The sequence below is a fragment of the Phaethon lepturus genome, unplaced genomic scaffold, assembly GCF_000687285.1.
Source record: "Phaethon lepturus isolate BGI_N335 unplaced genomic scaffold, ASM68728v1 scaffold3431, whole genome shotgun sequence".
In the NCBI taxonomy this organism is placed as follows: domain Eukaryota; kingdom Metazoa; phylum Chordata; class Aves; order Phaethontiformes; family Phaethontidae; genus Phaethon; species Phaethon lepturus.
In genome coordinates this window covers 1-25,122 of record NW_010519647.1, presented here as the reverse complement: position 1 = coordinate 25,122, position 25,122 = coordinate 1, and the positions used below count along the sequence as shown (strand labels likewise).

The following is a 25,122-nucleotide window of genomic DNA, read 5'->3' as shown; positions in this document are numbered from 1 at the left end:
GTGCCTTTGCTGTCATTTGTGGCCTAATTCTTGCACGCTTAGTCAGGCACTTAGCGGCAGATAATTTCTTACCGAGGTTCTCAGTACTTACTGCCCCTTCCCTTTTTACTTTCTAATTTCCAAATAAATTCACTGATGACACTCTCGGTGCCTGCATCTATGGGATTTTAAAGCACATGAAACTTGCTATTTAAATTAAATCTATTTTCAGTTGGGGTTTTTTGGTTTTTTTTTTTTTTTTCTTCTTCTTGGAACCATTGTACGCGACCATTTATGAAGACAGACTGTTGTGCTTTCAGGCTGTCTTTGCTGGAGAAGTGTGGGTAACCCATGTGGCTTACAGGCTTCTAGGCTTATACGAGGCACAACTTATTTCTCCGTCAGCATACTGTCCTCTAAAATGACATAGGAGTGAGTCATCTACTAGAGGAGCAGGTGATATTTAAGGCACAGGAGTTAATAAAGAATGGTAGAAAAAGTGTATCTTGAACTGATTTACAAACTGGTATTGATGGGAGAATGTGGTTTATTTTTCTGTCTTTAATGTGTTTGCTTTGTAGGTTTTACTTCATCGGCTTGCAAACTTTCAACGAGTGTGGAGTTTGCCTCCAAATGAAAATACGGGAAAAGAAGTGACTGCTCTTGCTTGGAGACCAGATGGCAAAAGTAATGTCAAGTATATGAGGTGATCTGGTGCAATAGAAATCCCATTGGAAAACGGTGAAGGTTGTAGTGATAATACCTCTTATCTGTGAAGGAAATGTTTGAGTAAACTGTGTTTGAAGAGAAGGGTAGCTTAATTTTATGTAGGTTTACTCAAAGTAATAGTGAGTTACGCTACTGAAAGTAATGGCAAGAAAGATTTGCAAGGTGGATTTATGTCCAGAATATTGCTTTTCAAGGTAGAGCAAAACTTCCAGTTCCTAACTAAGCACAATATTTTTATATGAGTGACAAAATTTATTGTTGCAGTACAGAAAGAGGCTCATCACAGTTGACTGAAGAGCTTAGCTTAATTAGCATAGACTGAACTTTAGAGGCTATAATTGCCCTAATAATACACCAGAGAATAAAAAAAAAAGCCTTTTGCTTATCAATGGAAATAATGTTGAAATTAGTAGCTTAATAAAGCTAAGCTGGAAATTAGGGGTTTTTTTGACTCATTAGAGGCTGGAGAATGGAAACAATCTTCTTCTGTGACATGCAGTTAAAAATTACTTATATAGTTTTATGATGGCGTCAGAGGAGTTTAAGAAACTTTTTAAGCTGATTGCTTGTGACAAGGAAGTAAGCATAGAGACCTTTGCTTGTCATATGCTTTTATGGATTAATAAAGTTAAGAAGAAAGTGATGCAAAAGTTGCTCAGCAAGTTTTAAATTGCATTTTCTTGTAATAAACCCCAGACATTCCTGGTAGACAGTCTTTATATATAATTTTGGCCTCAAATTTGCAAAAACTGAAGCCTCTGCTTTATCAGAATTGTTGTTAGAAGTGTGTTCAGTTCAATATGTAGATAAATAATTGTGGGATCATGCCTTTGACTTAAATTTATCACCTGAAATATGATAGGAGTTCAGATGTTTATTTTAATGCATAGATTTCAAATGAGAATTTGGAATTACTGTAAATAGACAAAGAGAAAATTCTGTCCATTTGTTGGCTTTGAAGACACACTGTTTTCTAATGCAGTATAAAATAATTACAAAGTTTTGCACGTTGGTTGTTTATACATTTTACTCATCTTTCTCTAGTTTTGGCTTTTGGCCTTACTGACACCAAGCGGATTATTCTATGTGATGTAGAAAAACCTGAAAGCTTGCACTCCTTTTCCGTTGACTCATCTATTACTTACATGCATTGGATGGAAGTAACTGAGGAAAGCAGGTGAGTCTGAAAAACTCTAAAAGTAAATTATGGGCTATGTCGTGCCTACCTTACTAATAATTTATACTTAGTATGTTACAAGCGATCATATAAAATGATATAATTTTACTTAGCTATGGCTTTTTGTTGCCACTTGGCTAAATTTTCCTTTTGGTTAGAACAGATGCTTTTCATATGCTTCTTTTTAATGCTGATGTCTTAGACTTGCGGTTCTTTAGGTTACACACAAAAATTTCAGCGTGGTCTTGAGTGTCCACCTCTTAAGAGCTGCTTAATGTAGTGTTAGCTTGTACAAGCTGTCTTCTGATCCAGTTTACTTCAATACCTATTAATTTATTAAACTAATTATTATAATGTTGTTATGTTCATCTATTTTTTTAGTCAGAATAAGTGCTATATTTAAATCTTGAAAGCATAAGTGAATAAAGATCTTTAGTTTGGTGCTTGTATCTTTCACAGTGTGCCTTTGGTGTTAACATCCAGCCCCACTTGGCAATTCTGTTGTGGGTGTAACTTGCTTCAGGAAGTCAGATTGCTCCTAGTGACCATGAGCTCTGTGGCATTAGACAATTCTCAGCAGCACTTGTGAGCTGGAGGACATCATGGTCCCTATTTCTGTGGTCTTATAAAAATCTCTGATATGCACCTTTTTGCAGTGCAAGGCAATAATTAAATTAAAAAAAAAAAAATTTAAAAAGGCCGTTGGTGTAAGCATGACTTGGGGATCCCCCCATCTCCAAAAACTCCAATCTTAAAATAGCAAGAAAATAACTACATCTTTATTCACTCTAGCGTTCTTCTCCTGGTGGGGATAAACTTATCCGCTCATGGGGAATCTCATCCTTCTGGCATGTCTGAGATGTGGTATTAAGTATTGCACTAGTCTTCCTCTCGCTGTAATGTGTCTTTAGAATGAAGTAGGTTGTACTGTGGGGTTTTACGGGGTTTAAACAGAAAGCCTCGGTCAGTAACCGCATTACAGGTGATGAGGGATTTGGTGGCAAGCTACTGAGCCAGCAGATACAAGCTTTATATTCTCTTTTGGTGGAAATAAAAAAAGATTATCAGACTTCTTTTATTAATCTGACCATTTGATAAATTATTAAAGGCCCCATAAGGGGTTACCCTCTGATATTTCTAACTCTTTAGTATATATGACATACAGAGTATATGCTCTAACTTTGAAGAAAGTTAGAAAGAAATTCTCTTCCCTTCCATTTTTACAGCTTGAGTGGTAAAGATAGTCTGTCTTCTTTTTCAGTGTTCTCACTTCCTTTTACAATGCTGAGGATGAATCAAATCTCCTTTTGCCTAAATTACCAGCACTACCAAAAAAGTAAGCATTATACTCATAAGCTTTAGAAGATACAATTTGTCATTTTTTGTCATTGTTTTGGTTATTCATCTTTAATGTTCTACAGATGCGTTGGATTAGATGTCTGCTCATTGTTATTGAGAATAATTATTTTGTTTTCAGTTACAGTACCACTGCAAAAATTTTCAGGTGAGAAATTGTCATATCTCTCTACATTTTTGTTTTATTTTGTTTCCCGATACTGAGACAGGCTACATAAGATCCAATCATGTGTTTTATATTTTCAGTGAAGAAAAGTCAGATGAGATTATGAAGCTTCTGGGTGATGTAAGGTAAATTGTGTATGTGGACTGTTGTGTTGTGGGGATTTTTTTTGTCAATTGTTTCTTTTTTTAAAGCTATAAAATAATGGAAAAGTGGGTTGACTTTTAAGTTATTCGTAATCTGTTTTTAAGGGTCCTGGAGAAAGGATATGGAATATCTCCTTTTTTCAAAGTTCAAAGAACATATTAAAAAAAAGTCTCCATCAGCTTACACCTTTTCTCCTCAATTTAGAGGGATTATAAGGCAATTTATCAGCAACTGCTCTTGGTGCCGTATCTTCTCTTCCTTAGAAGAAGATTTCTTGGGGTGTATTTGAAGGCTATGTTGTATGTGTTACTTCAGCTGGTTTTGGAGACATTTGTCAATGCTTGTTATAGATGGGGAATTTCTGTGGGTTTGCATGAGTGTGACAAAGCTGAACTTAAAAATAACTCTGAAATCAGCTGCATTAGGGTAGTGTAGAATATCTCTTATTAGGAAACACATGAGGAGCAGGTGGAGGAGGTGCAGTTTAGAAGAGTGAGACTGGTTTTGTGGATTGCTTGTGGTGCATCTTTGAGGAGGCACTTAATCTCTGTGCCTTGTTTTTCCATTTGCTTTCTTTTGCTGTTCCTTACAGTCCTACCACTGAGAATCACCCTCCTTATTTCAAAATTTGCATCTCCATCTATCACCAGTTACTCCTTTTTAAGACTTGATATCTCTTCTTATAGTAGGACTTCCTTGCTGGAAAGAGAGATGTGATGGCTGTTAATGGTGTAGGAGCTTTCTGGATTCTGTGCTCCTTCATCCATTCAAACCAAAAGTTTTTCAGATACTCTTTTGTTAAGTTCTGTCTTGGTTTTAACAGAAGAATTCTCCTTTAACATATATTTAGCTGTGTAGCAGGCAGAAGTTGCAACTAATTTTCTCATATTTGTAAGGGGACTTGCAAAGCATTCTCATTTTTAATGTTGGAGAGCATTACTGCTCCCCGTAATGTAAGCGAATATGTGTAGCTGAAGATGTATGCACGTATGACAGCAACAGACAACCTCCCTGTCCAAAGTTTAATGTTTTAAACATAGACAAAAAGGGACAAGTCATAGAGAAGCTTTTTCCCAAGTCGTTGTAACAAGTCTGTTCTAATAAGTGAGCAGAATGCAGACCTGTTTACCCCAGACCCTATTCTTTGAACTGAGTTTCTGTTTCTGATGCTATTGTTACTTGTGGCTGTTCTTTGCTGCTGCGTCCATTTCAAATATTTGTGGCCTTTGAGGTTTTGCTGAAGACTACCACTGAGTGACTGTGACAAACTTACTCTGCATGTAGTTAGGATAAACTCAGGGCAATGCAGAAGTAGCTTTCTAAAAATGCTTTGCAGCCTCTGTTGGTAGGTGGGCTGTTGCTAGAAACGTATATTTTTTTCTTCCAGAAGGTATAAAGTTAGTGAAGAAGGACTTCTGTGCCTAAATTGTGGGTTTTTTTCCCCCCTATTTTCTTAGTTAATTTAGTATTTGATACTCTTTCTGTAAATGTTAGGGGCAGGTCTTATCAGTGAAATCCAAGCTAATTTTTTTGTCTTTACATTTCTTGGATCATAGACAGTAGTACAGTGTTTCTTTTTGTTCAGTGATTCTTTTGAGGATCTTTAGTAAAGGGATAGAATTTAAGCATAAAGAATTACATTTGTATGAATTTACAATTTGTATTTGTTTCAGTATGCTCATCATTGCATATTCTTTTTTTATAGGCTTAATGCTCTTGTCCTTGGTGGCAGCTCAGGATTTATTGAGATTTATGCTTATGGAATGTTCAAGATTGCTACAGTAACTGGGGTATGTTCCATTCCTTTCTATGTTTTTTCTTCATAATATATCGAGCTACAGCTGAATTGAATGAAAAAATACATATGTGTGCTTACACATAAGTGAAACTGGGTTGCTGAAGTTTAAAGAAAGCAATAGTTGTTTCTCTCAATTGGATCGTGTGGTTATTGTTGGAAAGACATTCTAACTCTGGTGATTTTAACATCTTGTTTCAAATGAAACAAAAGTTCAACACTGATGTGCAGTGAAAAGAATGCTTTTGTTCTTGAACGGTAGCTGAAAATTTGAAAATTCCACTTTGTTTTTACATGTCGTTGAACGCAGCCTTCTTTGTATGTGAATGTGTTAGACCAGTAAATTCATCTTAGCAGAAATGCAGTATTTCATTAACTTTTAAACTGGAATCCTTCAGGTGGCAGGTTCTTGTCGTGGACTATGTTTGTCTAGTGATTTGAAATCACTGTCGGTTATTACAGAGATACAAGACTCTTCAGACAGCGAAGTAGAGATAACATATTTTCAGGCAAGTAAAGTAATTGTAAAACATTCTTTAAAAGTAAAACTGCTTTTTTAATTACCTTCCAGTAGCTTTCTTGCTTTCCCATTATTTGCAGAAAAAACATGGTCTACTATTTCCAGCCTTTCTGACATTCCCCCTAATAGAGCTTTCAGATTTATCTTGTTAACATGCAGTTTCAATGATGAAACTGATGATGATCTGAGGTGCATCTTTAAAATATTACTTTAAATATAACATTCATTTATTCAGTTATGGTTATTCAGATTTTCTTCATTCTGAAAAAAAAAAATCTTAGGAGCAATGTTGTTGATTATCCAGTCTATCCAGAGCAGTTATCCTTAAAACTATTACTGTTAGAACTCCAAAATGAGGAACTTCATCAGGAGTTTTTATAGATATATTAAAAATATTTATCGCCTCTTTTAATTAAATGCAATTCCCTCTTAAAATCAACTTTAGGAAATGAGAAATTAGAGTTTTTCTGTGGGTCCTCCGCATCTGTCTTTTCATTTCTGTAATCTAAAACTTTTAAAAAGAAAAATCATTTGTTAACTGTTATTTGTTTCATTTGTTATAGCTGGACACTAGTCTATTGTCAAGTTACTTACCTGAGGTAACGCGAATGGCACGGAAGTTTACTCACATTTCAACTCTGTTACAGGTACAACATCTTTTTAGTATCACAGCCCTTACAGGCTTTGATATTCTTAGCACAAGTAAAATAAATATTTTCTAGTAGGAAGCTTAGGTTGGTTTTAAGTAAATGTAGAACTGTAACTTGGAATTTGATAACAAATTTTACGTAATATTTACACTGTATCTTCCCTTTGTATTGCATGTGTTTTGAAGCAGGGGGAAAGCGAATAATGCTAATGTTTGCATTTGTACTACAGTATATAAAGTTGTCATTGACATGCATGTGTGAGGCGTGGGAAGAAATTCTGATGCAGATGGACTCGCGGCTAACAAAGTTCGTACAGGTACTGTAGTATTAACCATTCCTTTAGAACGTTTGCAGTAGTTCTGTTGTTCATGTTAACATACTGCATATCTTAACGTTGTTAAAACATAATGCCTCCTGATAACAATCTCGAAGTTCAGAGGCAGCCTGGAACTACCATGTGTCCAAGAGCTCTGATGCTGAAGATACCTGAGTACAATCAAGCACAATTGCATTGTGATATTTCTTTATTTTATTTATTCTAAGTTATTAAAAAGTTACAGTTTTCAGCTTGCACAGCTATTAATCAGTTGCTTTCTCTTTAAGGTTGTACTCTTTGTACTTCAGTCTTTCATAAACTGAATACTGTAAATGTTGAGTAACAGCCCACCAGCACTTACAGCCTAGTTCAGCAGAGCATGTATGACAGCCATGATTAAGATGCTCTTGGATTTACTTAAATTTTGTGTTCATTGACCATGGCTAGAAGTTAGTTAACTCGAAATATTTATTTATTTATTTTTAGTAGATTTTTGGTGATGGCAAACTGGTTAGAGTTTTTACTGGGTAGTACAATTGAAAATAACTTAAAACACTTGAAAATTTCCAGTGATCAGTAGTCTGATTTCAGCATTCAAGGATATGGGTGGCTTTTGCGATATATTTTAATTGAAGTGTTCACGAGATTATTTGGTAGCCTGGATTTAATCTCTTTACCAATCTATTTCAATCATTTTGACTGACAGGAAAAGAATACAACAACCTCTGTTCAGGATGAGTTTATGCAGCTGTTGTTATGGGGCAAAGCAAGGTAGTTACTGTTGTTTTATCTGAGTATGCATTTGCATTTGATATTGAAATACAAAATGAACGCATGTTTGGTTCTCTCCCCTACCCCGTTTAGTCTGGAACTTCAGGCATTGCTAATGAACCAACTGACGGTAAAGGTATGTTAGGTTTTTTTTAACATATTAAAATAATCTATTTCAGTGTCTTTTAATCACTGTTCTGTTAACAAAACATTATTATGTTTGTATTTCTTTTTTAACAGGGTTTAAAAAAACTTGGTCAGTCCATAGAGTCTTCCTATTCCAGTATACAAAAGTTGGTCATAAGTCATTTGCAGAGGTAAGTCACAGAATGTCTAATGAATTACAGATAAAATGGCATATTATATGTTTTGCTAAAAGACAGTGTACTTTGTATGTAAGTGTGCTGGCGTGGAGACAGTGATCATGGCAAAATGTACTAATTTACTTTTGGGTAATGGAGAACTACTGAAGTTATTTTCAACAGTGTCCATGACATATCACCTGTATATCGCTGCCTGGTGTGTTTATAGGATATATGCAAAATATCACACCAACCTTGTGTGGTGGTTAAAATATCAGGACAATAGTTGCTTTTCTGTGATGTGATACTTTAACTCTTATATGCCAGACCACCGTATGAAGCTCTCCACTTTGCACATTAAATGATAAAAATGCAGCATGCAGTGAATTGCCAAAGGGTGACTAAAAGATTATATTTCTTTGCTCTGCCTTCCTAGTGGCTCTGAGGCACTGTTATACCACTTGAGTGAATTGAAAGGAATGGCTTTATGGAAACAAAAATATGAGTCTCTTGGATTAGATGCATCCGGAATTGAAGGTACAGTACTGTGTGTGCTGTTTACCTGCTCTGATTTCATTTTTGAAAGCTTAATAATAATTGTTAGCTCTTTTTGCAGAGGCTATTACTGCTGTTGGTTCTTTCATCCTGAAAGCAAATGAGCTGCTTCAGTAAGTATAAAGTCTGGAGAATTTGAAAAACATGCCTCTTAAGTCTTGCATCTAAGGGGAAGCATGTGGCTGAGTATAGAGGAGGTTGGGAGAGCAAGGCTTCTCTGTTGGTGGTGAGCTTTTATCTTGTCTCACTGCCTCTCATCTCACCCCAAGAATAGTCTTACTTGGAAGGTTGCATTGGGCATTTAAAAAAAAAATTATAGTGCCTGTGGTCTTTCTATAGTAAAGATGGGACTTAAGCCTGGAGCAGCTTGTGACGTTTAGATCTGGTAACTTCTTTTCTTGTTTCTTGCTCAGAGTTATCGACAGTAGTATGAAAAACTTCAAAGCATTTTTTCGATGGCTGTATGTTGGTAAGCTTGATGACATAGTAAGCATCTAGTATCTGTTTTGTGTGGTAAGCATTGAAATATTGGCAAGTAATTAATCTTAGTTATAACCTGCTATTTATTTCTGTCATTGAAAATTTCTGGGCATCTAAAAGGTTACAGTTAATGAAGCAAGAGTAATTATTACGTTAACTACATAGATCATAAATTTGATAATTCTCAATTCATGTATTTATAGTGTATATTGTATATACTTATCCTGTAATGTTACTCCAAACTGTTGTCTGCTTCATGAGCTATTTGCTGTTCTTGACTTGGAGAAATTGGAGGACTTTTTTTTAGTTTACACCAAATTTGAAGTATAGTCTAACTCTCCTTTACTCTGTCATTCGCTGTTTTCTCCTGTGGAGACCTAGTTAGCTGTAAGGTTATGCACAGATGTAAGTCAGCTCAATGTCTGGATGCTCTTAATAGCCACCTCCAATTGTAGTTGGGTAGCTGAAGGTAGAATGTTAGAAAGAAGTGTAGAATGCTGTGTTTTAGCCTGCTTGTTTTTATAAAGTGGTTGTAAGTAGGTTTATAATTTTTAATCGAATGTTTTAGAACTACTTTACAAAAAAAATAAGCAGTCTTACCAGATACTGTAAAAGCACCAGATTAGCAGGAATATAATAATTTTAGTTTTAAAATTGCAGAAAGTGGAGCTATCAGTGTACTCTGTCATAACATTAGAACTTCAATTATTTGAATGTTCACTGTGTTTGCTTGTGTTGAAAATAAAAAGAGAACTGCTTATCTAAGCCTCACTGATTTAAAATTACTTCTGTGTTTTTAATTCTCTTAAAACACATTATTCTGGGCATGACAGTGTTCATGTATTTTATATATATCCATTTTACTACTTTTAATATGTACGTAAATAAATTCTTATGAATGCTTTTATAATAATCTTATCTCAGTCTTGTAGAGGGTACAATGCAGTTGGAAAAGATGAAAGCTAAAAATTCTCCAAGATTTGTATTGTAAGCTAGTGGGGCAAGTGAAGCTTAATTTCAGTCTCAATTCATAATTCTTCATTCCAGACTCTTGCCGCTGACCACTTAATCTTTCTATTTCATCATCAGTGTCTTAGTACGTAGACAGGAAAATTAAGAATATTAGGAAAACATATTAAGATTAATGCAGTAAGAATATAATTTTTCCCTTAGCCATGTTGAGGATGTCAGAAGATCATGTGCTTCCAGAGCTGAACAAGGTAGTAGTAAAATTTTTTAATAAATGGTGGTATACTCTGTATTCTGCTTGATGTAGAGGGCAAGATTAAAGGATTATTTTTGTTCCAAAATGTAACGGGTAGTGTCTGTGTCATTTCTTGGAGAAAGTTGATGCCTGCAGATTCGCACTAATATGCTGTCTTGCATGAATTACTTTTTATCTTTTCTTTCTTAATACTACTCTTTTAAGTACACTGTATGTGAATGCGAGACCCCTGTGTGTAGCAGCTCTCAGTTTTTTAACATCTTTACCACTGCTCTGGTAGAGGAGGGCAGGAATACACTTGCATCCGCTTTGCAGACACCATCACACCGGGTGAACCAGTTAATACACTTGAGGGCAGAGGTGCCTTCCAGAGGGAAATACAGGCTGGAGGAATGAACCTCCTGAAGTTCAACAAGGACCAGATGCAAGGTTCTGTACTGGGGAAGAGTCACCCCCTGCAGGGACTCTTGCTGGGGAGAGAACTGGCTGGGGAGCAGCTCTGCTGAGATGGACTTGGGGATGTTGGTGGATGCATGCTGGGCATGAGCCAGCAGTGTACCCTGGCAGCAAAGGCAGCCACGAGTAACCAGGGCTGTACTAATGGACAGGGTGTCAAGGGAAGTAGTTACCCTCCTTATTTAGCTCTCATCAGACCACATGTAGAATACTTTCTCCAGTTTGGGGCTCTCCTGTACATGACAGAATAAAGTGGAGTGAGTTTAGCAGAGGTCTTCCAAGCAGATTGGAGGCTGGAGCGCTTGCCCTGTGAGGACAGACTGAGGGAGCTGCCCTTCTTCAGCTTACAGAAGGTGTTCTGTGCTCATTGAAATGTACTTCTTATCCTTTGCTTTTCTCACTTTTTTTTTTTTTTCTTTTAGATGACTCAAAAAGATATCACGTTTGTTGCCGATTTTCTTACTGAACACTTCAATGAGGTAAGTTAATATTGGTGTATATATATGCCAAGTGCAGTATCTGACTACTTTTACTGCCAAGATTTGAATCTGAAAAATCTTATAATAAAATAATTTGATAATCTTTTCATACGCTACTTGTTACTAACTTTGCGTTTAAATAATGGTTTTGTTTGCATTATTTTTCCAGGCACCAGAACTTTACAATCGTAAAGGAAAATATTTCAATGTGGAGAGAGTTGGCCAGGTGAAGAACTAGGGAGTAAATGGAAAAGGAATAAATGAGGAAATCCTTAGATGGAGAAGTTTTCAAAGCTGTGCTCTGTTTTCTTCTCTGTCTCTTTTGCTCTGTGTTGCACATTCCAGTAATGGTAAAGGAGAGTACTTTAATTATTTTCCACTATTATTAGGAAGAGGAGGTTTTTTTTGTGTTGCACATTCCAGTAATGGTAAAGGAGAGTACTTTAATTATTTTCCACTATTATTAGGAAGAGGAGTGTTTAAAAGCATACCTTATTGTTTTATCTTACACATGCTGTATTTTTAGGAAAAGGATGAAATTTCTTTGCAGCCAGCAATAGAAATGTAAAACTGAAATGTGTTTGTTGTCTTTATGCCATTAATAGCTGGATTTCAAAACATTTGTGCTCAAACTTGATTTACAAATCAATTTCTTATGGAAATATCACTATGTGATCTTAGACAATAGTTGATTTTTCTTACTGTTTCAAGAAGGGGTAGAATACTTAGTTTTTAGTGTAGGGCATGTTAAATTAAGAAGAAATATCTATGTGAGGGGCAATGTTGGAGGTGAATACTAATGTCCTTTATTCTTATAATGCAATCTTAGAAACATCTGTTTCTTTCCTAGTACTTGAAAGATGAAGATGATGACCTTGTATCACCACCTAATACAGAGGGAAACCAGTGGTTTAACTTTCTTAAAAATAGTACGCATCTTAAAGGTAACGCATGCTTTAGTAAAAAGTAAATGTGAATCAAAGATACACATAGAATGTAACACGTGTAGAAGACTAATCTGTTTTTTCATGCTTATGAGTTATTTCGATAGTGCTAGTGATGGGACTCCATCTGAGTAAAATAAAATAAATGGGCCTTGTTATTTTATACAGTTTTTATGTAGCTGCTTACCCGGTCAATTACCATATTCTGTGTATTAGGATTTCCTACGTTTCATGTACTAGTCTCAGAAATGTTGACTTGGAAGGAATCCCAGGAGATACCTGGTTTAGGAGATCTTAATTCTGGTTCAAGGAAGTAATAATTATGCTTAGGTCGTGCTTGGGGGAAATGTCCTAGCTTGTTCTTTTAGACTGGAGTCTGAGACTGTTTTGTTAATTGGTGGTGAAAAAGAAGTAAGAGACTGTAATAAGCTGATGGCGAAAATGATTCTTGTTTAACTTTAGAAACCGTACACTGTAAAACTAACACAGCATAAGCTATCTTGTAATAGAATTTGCTATGGATGCCTTTTTCTGCCTATTTAATTCAATAAAAAGAGGGGAAGTGGTAGCGTTTTTATTTGTCGAAGTAGTATTTAGAAAGTGTATTTTTAAACTTACTTCGAAAATATGTTTGATACTTCAAACGTGTAGACTACTTGACTGGTCGTTTCTGTTACTACCCAAGATGTGTGATTTTTTTGTAGAGATGGTCTGTAAGTGGTTTTGTTGGTATTAATTTGGCAAATACTGAGATGTTTGTCTTGCTCTCAGAACCATAAGGTTTATAGGACAAGTAATGCTTGTCATTGACACTTTCTACTCTTTTTGGTGTTTCATATTGCTTTGTTGGTTGACATAGCTTTTATCATTTTTCCAGCTAAACATTGGAAAAGAAACTGCTATGTACTTAAAATAAGTAGTGATATTTATCTCAAAAGTTAAATGTCTTCTTACAAAGTATTTCATTTCATAAGAACAAATCAGTCCTATTGAAGCCAAATCATAGCTACTATAAAAAGTATGGAAATTGTTTTGCTTAAGATATCTTAACGACAACTGTGTTTCTAGGTCTTGGGTAAACGCAATTCTGTGTTTTTGCAATTTCGAATTGGCTGTGAAGAAAAGCTGAAGGAGCAGGCAGGCCTCCATTTCTCATTCATTTATCTCGTTTCATATTGCAATCCAGTTAATTACTTAAATTATTCTCTGATTTATAAATTCTAATTCAGGTGGTCATGTAATCCAACCAAAGCAGGCCTAATTTTGAAGCTAGGCTGGGTTGCTCAAGGCTTTGTGCAGTCAAGTCCCCTACTCCTGCAAGGATAGAGACTGCGCAGCCTCTCAGGGCAGCTAGCTCAAGTGACTAACCAGTGAAAACTTTTTCCCTTGTATCTGACTGGAATTTCCCTTGCTGGAGGGACTGTTACATTTTCTCCTCTCACTGTGTGCAGCTTTGAAAATGATGTCTTCTATAACTCCTCCTTTGGGCAGCTGAAGAGAGCAACAGGTTTCTCCTTGTTAGGCCTCGCTTCTGTAGACTAGATGAACCCAGCCACCTCAACTTCTCGTAAAGCATGCGCTGTAGCCCTGCGACCATCTTATTTACCCTTTACTTGACTCATTCCAATTTGTCCCTATAATAAGTGTAGTATGTTTTTATAGAGACGCAAGCACTTTTAAAATGAACTTTATCTGTTTACAGAAAGTCCACTTTTGTTTCCCTACTATCCTGAGAAATCACTGCATTTTGTCAAAAGGCAAATGGAAGGGGTCATTGATCAGTGTTTACAAAAGCCAGCGGTAAGTTCAATTTATATAAATGATAACTCTTTTAGGGGTAGCAGTCAACTTAAGGTAGCAGTCACGCTTAGTGAGGCCTCAAGTTTTAATCTCTGCCTTAGAGTGCCTACAACTTAGGTGGTAGGATGTAGCCCAGCTTCACCACTGCCGGGATGTCTCAAAGCGTTTGGCTAGGGAGAACATAATGGGGGATTTTGTGTTTCGCATCTTCTGTTCACACATTATTGGGATCTATTTTTAATGTTCATCGGTTTGGTGTATGTGCTGTGTACTAGATAACTGTGTTAGTTACCAGTACGTTAGTCTGTATATGATAAAGAAACATGAAACAAGTGTATCAAGTGATGGTGGTGTTTGCATTAGGGATGTTTATTCCGGCATAAATATTGGTGGATTTTTCTTTCAGATGTACTCAGGTGTTTCTGTTTGGGCTTTTTTGTCTTAAGGTGCATAATTATGAATAACTGCCTGCATTTTTTGACCTATTTTTTTCATATTTCTTAGGATGTAATTGGAAAGTCAGTGCATCAAGCAGTCTGCATGTGTCTCTACAAAACTTCTCAAAGGTATTTTTTGCACTATTTCTAAAGCTCAGTTGCACAAAATTACAATAGCATTTTACAAACTGGCTTATTTTTCCTTTCCAGTGAAGATTCCACACCACAGTTATTTAAACTACCATTTCTGTAAGTATGCAGCTATTCCTTGTTCCATGTCATTTGCCAGTTACTAAAACTTGACCTCAATTTTCATTTCCTCTCCCTGCGTTACAGGTGGAATGACAAAACGTCCAATATACATTATGTTCTCTTCACCATATTAGAAAATTCTATTTCTAAAATGTACATTTTGAGGAGACATACTGATACTTCCAGGTAAGATGAAAAGGGGGAAAAAGCAGTTTGTGAGCTTCGGCACATGAGTACGAGAATTACAGTTTGAAACTTTTTGTAAAAAGAAGGAATGAGCAGCATGAATACAGTCTTTCTTGGATACTAGTGAAAATGAGGAAGATGTTAGGAAGTGCAGTAGGAGACTGCAGCAGGAGTTTGTGTTGTATCAGACTCAGAAAATCTAATCACAAGATCCAAGATGGTTTTAGGCTTAAGAAAAAAAATCGGGCTCCCTTAGTTTTGCTTCTCGCAGAATTACTTGCTTGTGCAAACTTGTGAAAAATTACAGGGAATCATGCTTTCCTTGTCTTACTGTAAATATTATTCTTTGACTAATAATAATTGCAGCCTGTAATTTATAATAGAGTAAGGAAAAATGGGAGGTGGGACTCATAGGTGCAACAAATAGAGTGCATCTCTTTTGGGTGTAGTTTTGTGTACCTTCAGGAGTTTGTGTCCACAGTGCAGTTTGTCACTGCATAGCGGTGCTGATACACCTGCTTAAGATGCGTTCTGTCAGTGGGATCACTGCAGTGACCTGGGTTTAGAAAACACCAAAAATTCCTCTCTGTAAAATACCCTTTTTTTTTTTTTTTATAATCTGTGTCATTTAATTTGAGAAGATAATGAACTCTGATAGGGGTGGGAATTTTTAAAGCAGTTTTACTGCTGAAAAAAAGAAATGATGAAACTATCTTTTGTGTTTCCAGTTGAGAGCCGCTGATGACAAAATTACAGCCTTGTGGTGTGGTTTCTATCCTGTTTCCTCCCTCATTGATATCTAAAACAGTCTAAATTCATTTTCCATAGATTTAAGCAAGAAGTAACTTAACGAACCTGAGACTAGGACAGTTGAACCAGGAGTTCAGCAAAGAACTTGTATGCCACAAGCCAGACCCAGCTTCCTATTTGACTCTACTAGTCACGTTTTGCTGAGAGGCCAAAGAAACTGAAAAGTTCCCATCCACCAGTTATGTCATTTTGGGATGTAGCTGTGTATTGTACTAAGCTTAGACAGGTTTACACCATCTCTTACTGCAGTTGCTGTTAGAGATTTTGGATTCTCTATGAATGGAAAAGAAATTAGTCAGTGAGATAATGAATGCTGTTCTTCTAGGTCTGTCAGTAATGGAATTCTTGCAGTAGAATTTGGAAACTTCTTGAACAACAGTATAAATGAGAGCTCGGACTCCAGGTCAGTATATTTGATTCTTCTTCCAGAATTGCAGATTGCTAAATTGAAGACCATGTTTTCTAGTATTCATATTAAGTTAACTTCTAGGTGTCATAATTTGGCTTTTATCCTGCAAGTTACTGCTTCAGATCACCTTATAGTCCCTGGTTGAGTCAGGCTGTAAGAAATGGCACAGATGCATGAAGCTGCAGGATTGTGGGAGTCTTATTTTGCACTTCATCTCAAAGTCAAGTAAATTTTAGTTTTCTAGCTGAAAACTAGAGCTTTAGCACATGTGCAAGAAACAAAGCTAGCTGGAAACAGCTCTTGCTTGTATCTGTGATGTTCTTTAAGATTGAGTGAGACTTGATATGCCTGAATGAAGACATCTTGGAAAGCATGGCAGACTAACATGTTGAAAGGCCAGATGTGATTGCCCTCAATATCTTCAGTTGTGTTTCTAAATATTCTTTCGTGTTTGTGTTTACTGTTTCTTACATTTCATCTGAAATGGGGGGAAAAAATATTGCTAGTAAGTTGGTTTTTTTTTTCCTTCAGAATAATTTTTCCTGCATGATACAGGAGTCTGCCGTGGTTACGACAGTCTTTCAGTGTCTTAGCTGCATGACTGACCTCTTCTATTGCTTACAGTAAATCTCACTGTTAACTACTGAATACTCTTTAACATGAATGCTGTGCAGCTTAAAAGTATTTTAGTTCTGTATTCACTGTTATTCCTTGATGCTTTCTAAATTATTTTCCTATAGATGCTACAGTTGTTTAGATGCACACTTCTATGATGATGAAACTGTAACTGTAGTTCTGAAGGAGAGCGTGGAACAAGAGGGGAAGGAGAGAGTCTTGGCTCAGCTGCCCTTATCTTCAGTATATACAGATGAGGACCAAGATAGGGAATTCATCTTAGATTCTACTAAAAGGTACTGAAAAACTTTGAGCAAGCCTGAAAATGCAGAACTGAAAAGCAGATTAAGCAAATAATCTAAACTCATGCTTTGTGTGTGTGTAAATATTTTGAAGATAAAACCTCTTCTTGTGCCAGGGAGAGTGGGGTGGTGAGATGGAAGCTTCCTACATGGTTTGTTTTGTGTTTTTTGGGGAATTGTGGTTGGTTTTGGTTTTTTGAGACTGAATACTACCTGTGTACCTGGCTCTCATGAAATGGGAGGACCAATTGAAGACATCCTGTAGAATCAGAAATCTTTTCTTCAGAGTATGCCAACTTTGCTGGTCAGAATACTTGAACTTAGGATGTTTTCAGCATATTTGCTCATATACCTCTGCCTTGTAATAAGGATACACAGATATTTCTTCATCTTTCCCCGGTGGTCACACTTACAACTATTATTAGCTTAGCCTTGAAACATCAGAATTGGTGCCTCTCTCTGGCATAGGGAGAGGAGAGCATCTGGGGGAAGTGAACAACAGAAAAAAGGCCAGTGGTCGTTCAAGCAGTGAATCTAATCTTCCAGTGGTTGTGCCTCACTTGCTTTTTCTTTTTTCTCCCTATGCTTCTCTGGTAGATTGCTTAAGATACATTTTAATTTCAAAATAAAGAGCCATACTGAACTCTAAATTATGCCACGAAGAGATTGTGTGTTGAAGAATGAACAGAAAATAGTAAAAGCAAATTCAAACTAATCCTGGCTGCTGTAATAGGCAGGGAATTCCTTCATACAGCCCATATGAGTGGGGGTGAACTGGAGTGATACATCTTTGAAAGGTCGTGGAGGCCAAAGTTCTGTGTAAGTGGAGGCATCGCCTCCAGGACTCTGTTCAGAAATTCCTCTCCTTGCAGGGGAGAGATTTGAAGGAAGGTCATCCTCATCTTCCTGCTGTAGCTGTTACTTGTGGGTTTTACAACTCCCTTCTCACCTGCTGTAATCTTTTACCTCAGTTGAAACACGCTGTGTCTCCACAGTTGAATCCCCCACTCTAGAATATCTGTAGCAACGTTATGATTGTTTCCAATACTTATCTGCTTGTTGCATATGATATAATAAAACCTAGACGTAAAAAAACTGGACTGACTGAGGTTTTTTTAGTACTGGAATTGTTTCTTATGTAGTAGCTTTGTGCTTTTCTTCTTGCTGTGTGCAGGCTGGATGAGCAAAGTGGTGAGATACCCACACATTCTGTCTTCTTGGAGAATCAGTGGAGAGTGCTGGAGAATATGAAGGCTCAGTATGTTTCTGTAAATGGCATTAGGAAGGTTTCCTGTGTGGTAAGTAGGGTGTCTGTGAACAAGCCTGTAAACTATTAAAGCATGCTATGACTGGAGAGAGTGATAACCTGTTTCTGCTTATTTAGTGAGATTTATCAAAATATTTTTTTTTTAACAAATAGATTATTCTGTCTTAATCTGTTGTGTGTCAGGATACAGTCACACTTTTCTCATAACACAACATGGAAAAACTTTAGTAGAAGTTAACAGATCTACTTGCTTTACTTTTCAGCCTGCAGAGCAATAAAAAGGTTGCTCATTTGCTTGATACCTCCATTTCAAAGATACAAAGGCTATTTTCAAAGCTATTGGCTGACATTTAAAATGGTATTTGTGCTTTTTAAAATTTATTTATGGAAACTTCTTAATGTCTTTGTAGCTAAGTTCAAATCTCCGTCACGTGAGGGTATTTGAGATGGATGTAGAGGATGATGGGGAAGAAGAGGAAGAAGAAACAACTCAGATTGCAGCTGGGGAACCTGATGAGCTAAATCAGTCTGCAGATAACAAGGACAATGTGTGTGGTGCATCTGCTGAAGAGCTACCTGATGAAACTGAAGAACATGAATCAAATCTGGATCCTTGACATAGGCTTTTATACCGGTAAAGGGTCAAGACTGTAATCTAACCTCAGGCTACTGAGGTGATGTATCCTATACCTACTCAAGCAGCTGTAGTAGGATGTTGTGTGTCAGAATTCTGTATTGCTTCTCAGCTAAGACTGTGTTCTGGAGTGCCTTTATTTGACCCTTTTTTGTCTGGCACACGGTTTGGTGTGAACTAAATTTCCTTGAGAGCTTTTCCATTTGCGTTTTTTTATAGGTGAGGAGAAAAAGAAATACCAACTGACATTTTTGTAGCTAACCTGTTCAGTCCTGAATACTGTTAAGATAAAATGAACTTGCGTGTGAAAACAACAAAACCCAGGATGAAATTCTTTTCTTCTCAGACTTCATGTTCTAGTAACAGGTACGGAAACCTCCTGTAGAGCTGAAATTTAAAAGTGTGTATGGCAGACAAGAAGCTTGCAGATCAACATAAGACTAGTTAGACAACAGAGTTTAGCAGTTGTTAATTGAATACATACTTTTAAAAACTCTTTTGATAACATCTGTCCTCAGAAACAGTATTTCAGTCTGTGCAGTTCTTTAGTCCTTAGTGCAACATTTGTGTGTGTGTGTATGTTTTGTCAAATGTGTGCATGTCTCACTGTGCCTAGTTTCTGTGAGATTGTTCCTGAAAGTCTGTCTTCCCTATCTGGTATTTTGTAATGAAAAGTTACAACAGAGAGTATATTTTTTTAATTCTGATGTATGTCGTGCATAGGTTTCAGCATAATCACGTTCCTTGCTAGTTTGTATATTGCTGTAGGAATGGCATAGTGCTAAGCAGTAGAAGCTAGAAACAGTGTTTAGAAATCTAAAATGTTTTTTTCTTCCCTACTGGCTGTCAGAGTCTTAACTAACTTAAAACTCAGCTCTTTGAATGAACAATACTGCTAAACGCATGATCTTCCTTCAGGACAGTGAGTGTACCTTGTATTTGTGAAGAGGACCAGGGCTTACGCATGTGCTCCATTCTGTACTTCAAAAATAAATAAATCTTCTGAAATGTCCATTTGGCATCGCAAAAATCAAATACTAGACTTACTGTCTTTCTCTTGTTTTAAATACATCATTTTTTAAGTAACTGTTTTTTGAAGTGGACTTCTGAAGTTTTTGGACTGTTCAGGGAAGACCGTTGTAAACAAAGTTGTTCGGTTTTAAGAGAGACTTCTTACTTTTTCCTTTCCTTCCCAACCTCCTTGAAAGCTGCTTGCTGTTCAGTGTTCTCATCTAACAGATGCTAATGGTTGCAGGCACAATGAAACTGTAGGACAGAAGGGGCAGAAATGCCCATTCAAAACTACTGTGGATTTTCTGTGTAGAGCAGTTCATCTTAATGAGAAATTGCTGCTACAACAGATCCTACTCAGCTTAAGCCTGGCCTTGTGTTCTTCCAGGAAACTTTTGCTTCTGATCTAACTTTAAGAATTGTCACACTAGAGTGCTTAGAAACAATTGTTTTGCTGTGCTTTCTGGTGAGTAGTTTCAGTCCATGGGCATATGGAAATCTGATCTTTCCTGCCCACAATTGTTTCTAAATTTGTGTTCATAGCTGGTGTGTCCTGTGCCACGGAGTCATGCCCTTCAGAAATCACAGGTTATTCTGTGCATTTTTCTAGTCCAGTCTTGGACATACTTGAGTCAATGGCTGTTTTGTTTCTGGTTTGGGTAAGCGCATGTGTGCTTTCTACACTTCACAGTGATATGATATGAATGCAGCAATTTAGGTCAGTGCTTCTGAATGCATTGCTGATTCCTTCTGTCAATCTTATTTCTATTTTGCTACCAGATTTCTGTAATAATAAATGTGTTAGTAATGTGCTTATGCATCTGTTTTCAAAAAAATGATAGAAGTTTTTCAGGATTTTGGTGATGTCTGGATGCAAGGACCTCACTTGCCACTTCGATCTTTTCTTCATCATCCTTTTTTTGATGGTAACTTAAGGCTCATTCAACCATTTCCTGCTGTGAGTTCTCGGTAATGTTAATAAGGTCATAGACTTTCTAGCAGCACAGTGACTTCCAACTCCTCCTATTTGTTGCCCATGCTGAGTGCATTGGTGTAGAGGCATTTCAGCTGAACTGTCAACTGCTGAGAACATCCTTCTCTCTAAATTGGAGAGATACAGATTTGATGGGTGGACTGTCCAGTGGATGAGGAATTGGTTGGATGGTTGCATCCAGAGGGTAGTGGTCATTGGCTCCATGTCCAGATGGAGATTGGTGAAGAGTGGTGTCCCTCGGGTCTGTATTGGGACCAGGACTGTTTAATATCTTCATTAGTGACATAGACAGTGGGATCGAGTGCACCCTCAGCAAGTCTGCAGATTGACACCAAGCTGAGTGGTGTAGTTGACATGCCTGAGGGACAGGGTGTCATCCAGAAGGACCTGGACAAGCTCAAGGACTGGGCCCGTGTGAACTTCATGAGGTTCAACAAGGCCAAGTGCAGGGTCCTGCACCTGAGTCGGGGCAACTCCTGGTATCAGCACAGGTTGGGGACAGCCCTGCTGAGAAGGACTTGAGGTTACTGGTGGATGAAAAGCTGGACATGAGCCGGCAATGTGTGCTTGTAGCCCAGAAGGCCAGCTGTATCCTGGGCTGCATTTAAGCAGCGTGGCCAGCAGGTCGAGGGAGGGGATTCTGCCCCTGTACTCTAATCTGGTGGTACACCACCTGGAGTCCTGCATCCAACTCTGGAGTCCTCAGCACAGGAAAGACATGGACCTGTTGGAGAGGTTCCAGAGGAGGACCACAAAAATGGTCAGAGGGATGGAACAGCTCTCCTGTGAGGACAGGCTGAGAGAGTTGGGGTTGTTCAGCCTGGAGAAGAGAAGGCTTTGGGGAGACCTTATTGCAGCCTTCCAGTACTTAAAGGGGGCTTACAGGAAAGATGGGGACAGACTTTTTAGGAGGGTCTGTAGTGATAGGACAAGGGGTAATGGTTTTAAACTAAGAGAGGGCAGATTTAGACTAGATACAAGGCAGAAATGTTTCCCAGTGCGGGTGGTGAAACACTGGGTCAGGTTGCCCAGAGAGGTGGTGGATGCCCCTTCCCTGGAAACATTCAAAGTCAGGTTGGATGGGGCTCTGAGCAACCTGATCTAGTTGAATGTGTCCCTGCTTATTGCAGGGGGGTTGGACTAGATGATCTTTAAAGGTCCCTTGCAATCCAAACTATTCTATGATTCTATATCATGACTTCGAATAAATGGATGAAAAGAGTTCCTCATACTTGGTATCAATGTCCACACTGCTGTAAAAAAAGATAAAAACCAGCAGAGCTGGGTGCTTCATAGGAATTTAAAGAGATGCTGATGTTCCTAAAATGGTGCCCTACAAGTAAGAAGTGGACAAGGTTTTCAGTTTCACAACTACACATTTCACTTCTACCCATGTTCTAAGTTGAAGCTCTCTGCTTTTTAGGTAAGTCTCAGGGTCGATCTCTGCCTTCTAATAAAAGTAGCCGCTAATCTGAAATCAGAAGTGACTATATGACTGGGCTTTCACTTTCCAGTTACTTCACACCCAGATGGTTTTCATCCTTACAAATGTTGAGTATTATTTAATCTGCAGGAACATCTACAATGCTAGGTGTGCTGTGCTCCGAAATAAGAAGATACGGTTTTACCTGGAGATTCACATTTAAGGACTTTTGCTGTTTTTTTGAGATGTGAAGGAATGTATTAGTCATAGGTAGCCATCAAAAATTTCAGGCACTGACTTTGGAAAAAATACTCAAATGTTGCAGACGGCTCTGTAAGCTGCATAGGTGACACTTTTGTTTCAACTTTATTCACTAGTTCTGTAGAAAATAGAGAAAATGTCATATGGCAAAAATAAGTAAACAGTATTTTTGTAATCTTAATAGGTTCCTTAGTTAACTTAAACTTTTGGTTACAGGTAAAACTCAATTCTGATTTTTTTTCTGCATACTCCATACTCATGTTCTCCAATTTTAACCCATGTACTAGTAAGGACATACTTATATAACTGTATTCTTGACAAAACTTAATTCAATGCTTAATTTTAAACACTTTCAGTTCTACAGATGATTTACTACATTTATAGATAATTCTACATCTTCAGACTATTTTGAAGGAGCTGGTCATTAATATGAGGGAAACTGCGTTTATGTTTTCAAAGGACTTCCTATTCAATCAGAATTGTGGGTTATTTTAAGTATAATTATTTCCAGGATCTTGTTTTATCCGTTTATGGAAGTGTTTTAAATAAAATGGGAAATATTTGATAGTGCCAGTTAGACTAAGCTGGGGGGGGGAAGTCTTTTTCCTTCTAGTAGGCTTTCCAAATGTAAACATTAAAACATCTTTCCAGAGTTTAGAAATTCTCTAAAAATAGTTTTGTTTTGTCAAAGCAGGAAATAATTTGGAAGCTTTGAGAAGAATAGGTAAGTGAGAACATCCATGAAAAATGAAAGTGAGTACAAAGTCTCTCTTCCTACACAGAGATTAAGTCTCTCTTCCTACACAGAGATTATCTGCATTGTGGTGAAAGAGTTTTTGTTCCAAATGTTGCGCTCCTCCCAGTGTCTTTCATTTCTCATTGCAGTACCTGAGTATGGGATTGCTTTTAGACATTTTCTGAAGTAAATATGTAAGGGAGGCACTATTTCTGTTACTCATTGCTGGAAGTTGCTTCATTGTTTGGATGGAATTTACCTAACATTTGCTCAGTAATGTAAACATTTGGACAAATATTCATAGTTTCAAATAACTTAAAATCATTTACCTAATAGAAGAAAAACTTCTTACCAGAATTTGTTGATTCTTTCCTAGAAGCTTGCAGCAAGGAGTAATACAGATGCCTGAAACACAGTATTTGAGTTGCATGATCTTCACTGCACTCTGATGTTACTTGTGTTGCAGAGGCCTTCTGGAGAATGAAATTAGTAAATGACGTCCTTTTTGTTTGTGTTTCCACACTCTGGATAATAAGCTGTTTAGTTTCAGGAAGAGCAGTAAATGCGTGTTCCTCTCACATCACGTATTCAAATGTATGTTTTTGAAGTTGTCATCATTTAATAAGATATAAAACACAGGCCAGAGTGAAGACAAGATAGATAGAAAAACTGTTTTTGTAATCAGGAAAATTGTGCTTGACTTGATATTGAGGTAGAGAAGGGAAAAGAAAAAACCTGTATGTGTGTATCAAATATGTGCCAAAATTTCACTTTTACTGAAAAACTAAACCCAGCTTTGTCACTTGGGGAAAAAGAAAAGCAAAACAAGTATTTCAGTACTTTACATAACAAAATATTTATCTGTACTGTCTGTATGTTACCATGTTACCAAACATATGCCAGACAGTATCATTTCATGTTCTCTACTTACCCCCATAACCTTTAACAGCAGAATGTTTTTCAGAACATGGGTTTTCTGGGTGCCCTTGATGGAGGGAAAATACTTGGTAGATACTGGCTGAGAGGTTGTTTCTGCTAGCATGGGTGGGATATAAAAAGGTCCACAGTTGGGAGTGGACAAAGAATCCAGAAGGGTCAGTCATCATTTGGGCAGAGCATGGAGAGTGGGAGGTGAGTCTGGGAGGAAATGGGAGAGACATAGGTGGAGATAATATTGGGCAAAGCTGATGACATGAGACCTTGTGCCTTGAAAACGGGAGCAAGTGAAGACTTGTAGAGCAGCCACAACTTGACAGAAGCAGAAGGAGGTTTAATGTCAGAGCAATTTGGTTCCAGTATGGAGGGTATCCAGCGAGCTACTTCTTTTTCTGCTTTATTTCCACATATAAAAATGAAAATTAAAAAAAAAAAAAGACAAAAAAAAAAGGAAAGAAAAGAAAAAAAAAAGAAAAAAGAAATTAAGTAATTTTCTTTAGCAGACTTCCATCAAGTAGGAGGTCCAAACACATTGCTGTTCTTATCAATGTTGATACAGTTTTGTCAGCAATTCTGCAGTATTTATCTAACAGAATGTGTCAGCTCGTGCTAAGGTATGCCATTTTCTATATAGGAGTGGTAGTCATATTAAAGGAGTATAAAGTTACCCTGCATCTAAAAATAGAAATTTCTGGCAGGAAGCAAATGGAAATCTGCGTCATACATTTTTATTTGAAGGAAATTAACTGTAAATCAGATCTGGACATAAGAAAGAATTTGTCTTAAAATTAACACAGTGTTTCTATTTGAAGGAGTGTTTCTGTAAATCATGTCTGGACATAATGAAAGGTTTATTTTCAAAGTGTTGTAGGCAAATGCTGATAATACTAATGCAATGCCAAATATGTAATGCCTCTTTTTAGAAATCTAACTGAAGTTTCTCACCTATCTGGAAGAATATCCAGATAGAATCCTCCCTGCTGGAGGGTAGGAGGGCTCTGCAGA

General features: G+C 37.2%; 1 protein-coding gene across 1 annotated transcript; it reads left to right on the top strand.

Moving 5' to 3' along the window:
• Positions 1–564: 564 nt before the first annotated feature.
• On the top strand, positions 565–18,739 carry ANAPC4 (anaphase promoting complex subunit 4). The gene is made up of 27 exons (XM_010297110.1): positions 565–666; positions 1,753–1,885; positions 3,147–3,221; positions 3,363–3,389; positions 3,488–3,532; positions 5,257–5,341; positions 5,745–5,855; positions 6,430–6,513; positions 6,746–6,832; positions 7,539–7,603; positions 7,697–7,739; positions 7,844–7,920; positions 8,342–8,442; positions 8,522–8,573; positions 8,874–8,929; positions 10,114–10,160; positions 11,044–11,100; positions 11,270–11,326; positions 11,951–12,044; positions 13,747–13,844; positions 14,349–14,410; positions 14,492–14,530; positions 14,618–14,719; positions 15,855–15,932; positions 16,679–16,849; positions 18,030–18,153; positions 18,533–18,739. The coding sequence occupies exons 2-27, from the start codon at positions 1,854–1,856 to the stop codon at positions 18,737–18,739; spliced, it is 2,076 nt and encodes a 691-aa protein (XP_010295412.1). The 5' UTR covers positions 565–666; positions 1,753–1,853.
• Positions 18,740–25,122: the final 6,383 nt, after the last annotated feature.